At 43.4% G+C, this 2,949-nt stretch overlaps 1 protein-coding gene across 1 annotated transcript; it reads right to left on the bottom strand.

The window, feature by feature from the left end:
- Positions 1-411: 411 nt before the first annotated feature.
- Positions 412-2,514, bottom strand: LOC118769597 (high mobility group protein B2-like). Its single transcript, XM_036516784.1, has 5 exons — positions 2,425-2,514; positions 1,484-1,642; positions 1,159-1,307; positions 821-995; positions 412-736 (listed from the first exon to the last, which is right to left on the bottom strand). The coding sequence occupies exons 2-5, from the start codon at positions 1,628-1,630 to the stop codon at positions 569-571; spliced, it is 639 nt and encodes a 212-aa protein (XP_036372677.1). The 5' UTR covers positions 1,631-1,642; positions 2,425-2,514; the 3' UTR covers positions 412-568.
- Positions 2,515-2,949: the final 435 nt, after the last annotated feature.

The following is a 2,949-nucleotide window of genomic DNA, read 5'->3' as shown; positions in this document are numbered from 1 at the left end:
ATACCCTTTTGGCATCTCACCGGTACTTTCACTTAGATGAGGTCCAGCATACATTGAATAATGTTTGAGAAATGTTAGTTTTCACACAATTGACCCAGTATGCTTTCACAGAACAAGTTGATCTTCTCAGTTAGCAACACAACCCTTTCTGAATGCTTCACAACTCGTTTAAATGGAAGGCTCAAGACCAGGGCAAATAAAATAAGGCAAGATGCAATCATAATATACAAAATTTTATTATAAAAACGCAATCTAGACAAAGTTAGAACAAAAAGTAAAGCTCCAGGTTAATTGGGGAGGAGAAAAAAAGTTTAAACCTCCTGGACTACATAACATTTTTTGAATGCTTAAAAACGGCAGTGGGGAAAAAAAAAAATCAACCCCTATCCAAAATAAAGAGCAGTGCTTTGAGGATCGGCTACTAAATTTACAAAACGGCATATGAACCCAGTACAATCACAGCTATACACGTTTCTGTACATGTTCTGAAAATCCAAATGCTAACAATGTGTTGCGTTTTAAGTTCACATTCTTGTTTTGTAAATGATCCGGCTCAAATTTGCAGCCCCTAATCATCATCTTCGTCATCATCATCCTCATCGTCTTCCTCCTCCTCATCCTCTTCTTCCTCATCGTCATCATCATCCATTGGCTCAGCCTTCTTGCCAGCTGGCCTGCCAGGACCCCCCTTTTTGCCTGCATCTCCCTTGGTCTTAGCGCGGTAGGCTGCGATATCCTGAGAAAGCAATTCAATTGGTCACATTAGACAGGGGAGTGCAAACTTTGTGGACATGACCACAGACAAGAGAGCACAACCTACCTTTTCATACTTCTCCTTCAGTTTTGCAGCCTTCTGTTCATAAGGAGCCTTGTCTTTGGCCGACTGCTTAGCCCACAGCTCTCCCAGTTTCTTGGCGATGTCTCCAATGGAGATTCCTGGGTTGTCGTTCTTCACTTTTGGACGATGCTCAGAGCAGAACACGAAGAAGGCGGACCTGTTGTGGAGGGAGTTGAAGTCTTAGAATTGAGAGTTACACTAAAGCTGGGGAAATGCAAGCTCAATTTAAACCATCCCCCAATGAACCCTGGCCAGGAGAATCTGCTACTTCGTTGCAAGCTACGTAAAGTCCCGAAAATGTGCCTAGACGCAATACTCACGGTGGCCGCTTGGGGGCATTAGGGTCCTTCTTCCTCTTCCCTCCTTTTGCACCTTTAGGGGGCACGTACGACTTCATCTCCCGCTCGTAGCGAGCCTTATCACTCTTGGCCATGTCTTCGAATTTTGTTTTTTCCTTTGCGGACATGGTCTATCAAAAGAGAAAACCAATGATTATCACAAACCCGATGTTTGCCTCGACAAAGCTGAGACCAAAGGCGTCGGTATTCAAACAGTTAAACTGTTACGTCGACTTTACTCCCCACCCCCGCCTTCCTCCGTCCCCCCGGAAAAACAAAACTTAAACATGGCCGACGCTGTACTTACCCTCCACCTTTCTGAGCATTTCTTGGAGAACTCCGCGAAGTTCACAGAAGTCCCCGGGTGCTTCTTTTTGTGCTCCTCCCTGCACGTTTGTACAAAGAAGGCATAGGAGGACGTCTTCCCCCTCGGCTTATTGGGATCTTTAACCATGGCTGCAAAATTCTGAAAAATAAAAAACCCCTTAAAGCATGTTGAGACTTACGCCATAAATTATACGCTAAGATGACACACAGCTCGCGAGCGTGTTCCAGAGCACGAGGAGCGAATCTAAGCGAATCGGAGCGCGCTTCTGTTCCGTAGCTCGCGCAGTTTGTCTTGTTAGCCGCCGGCTAACCTCGCTAGCTGCCCCACATCAAGAACAATGAGCGTCCCTCCATCTTGTTTCCCGCCTAAACACGTCTTCCTGAAATAACGACGACTAAACTATCAAGTGAGGATTTTTAAGAAGTTGTCCGAATTGTCTCCATTTGTCTCCAGCCAATACGATAACCAGTTGCTTGGAAAATGTTCTCCGGATTAAAGTACGCCGGAGAACATTTTCCAGCTCTGTGTTTTCTGTGACGCGTAGAGTTTATGTTTGCTAGTCTCCTAATCTGGCTGGTAGCGAAGCTGCTATCGTGAGGGCCCAGCTACAAAGTAGCTATCTTGAATGTGAAAAATATGGCTTGATTGGTACCTATTCATAGCTACACCACGCGACATTGCCTTTAAAATAGCACATTTATTGTAATTTCTAAAGACAAATTGCTCGCTACTTATCGTAATATAGTGTCATCGACTGATAGCTAACCAGTAAGTTCGCTAAGTATTTTTTAATTAAATTACGATGACTAAAACCGTAATATAAAAAGAAAAAACGTCAGGCTGTAGAATACGAAAGGTTTTTTTCCCCAATCAAAGGAAAACACTGAACCGCTTGTCGGAATAAATAGACTCTGACTCACCTCTGTCAGCCACAAAACTTCGTCGTAGAGTGTACTTCTCAACTTCTTAACACTGTTCTTTCACTGCGGATTAGTTCACAAAAACTTGATTAAATGCTTCCAGAGCACCGCCCTCGCCCCTCCTCGTTGGCTGTTTGAAAACATTCAAATTTGAAACCACAAGCCCATGTAAGAAATCAGGCGTTTTTATTGGCTGTGCACTTTTCCTGTCTGAGCATCATGGTTGTCTGTCAAACCCTGTCACGGGAGTGAAAAGGAGAACGCTTCCTGTGATTGGTCGGTCGTGGGATTTAAAATTGACGGCGCCAAAAGCTGGAAGAAAACTAACGTTGACGTTTTTGAATACGTGATGTTTTGCAAAAAGAGACGAGGGGGTTCTAAATTAAGAAACACGTACATGGTGAAATGCAAGCAAAAATAGTGACAAAATCTATTGAATTAGCAAACATTTACATATATTCACTTAAAATATAAGTACCCAGCTGGTTGTAAACGAAGAAAACACACAAGCGTATTCGTTTTGTT

This window comes from Megalops cyprinoides, chromosome 22 (genome assembly GCF_013368585.1).
Source record: "Megalops cyprinoides isolate fMegCyp1 chromosome 22, fMegCyp1.pri, whole genome shotgun sequence".
In the NCBI taxonomy this organism is placed as follows: domain Eukaryota; kingdom Metazoa; phylum Chordata; class Actinopteri; order Elopiformes; family Megalopidae; genus Megalops; species Megalops cyprinoides.
The sequence above is the reverse complement of the archived record's forward strand: the minus strand, read 5'-3'. Positions and strand labels throughout refer to the sequence as shown.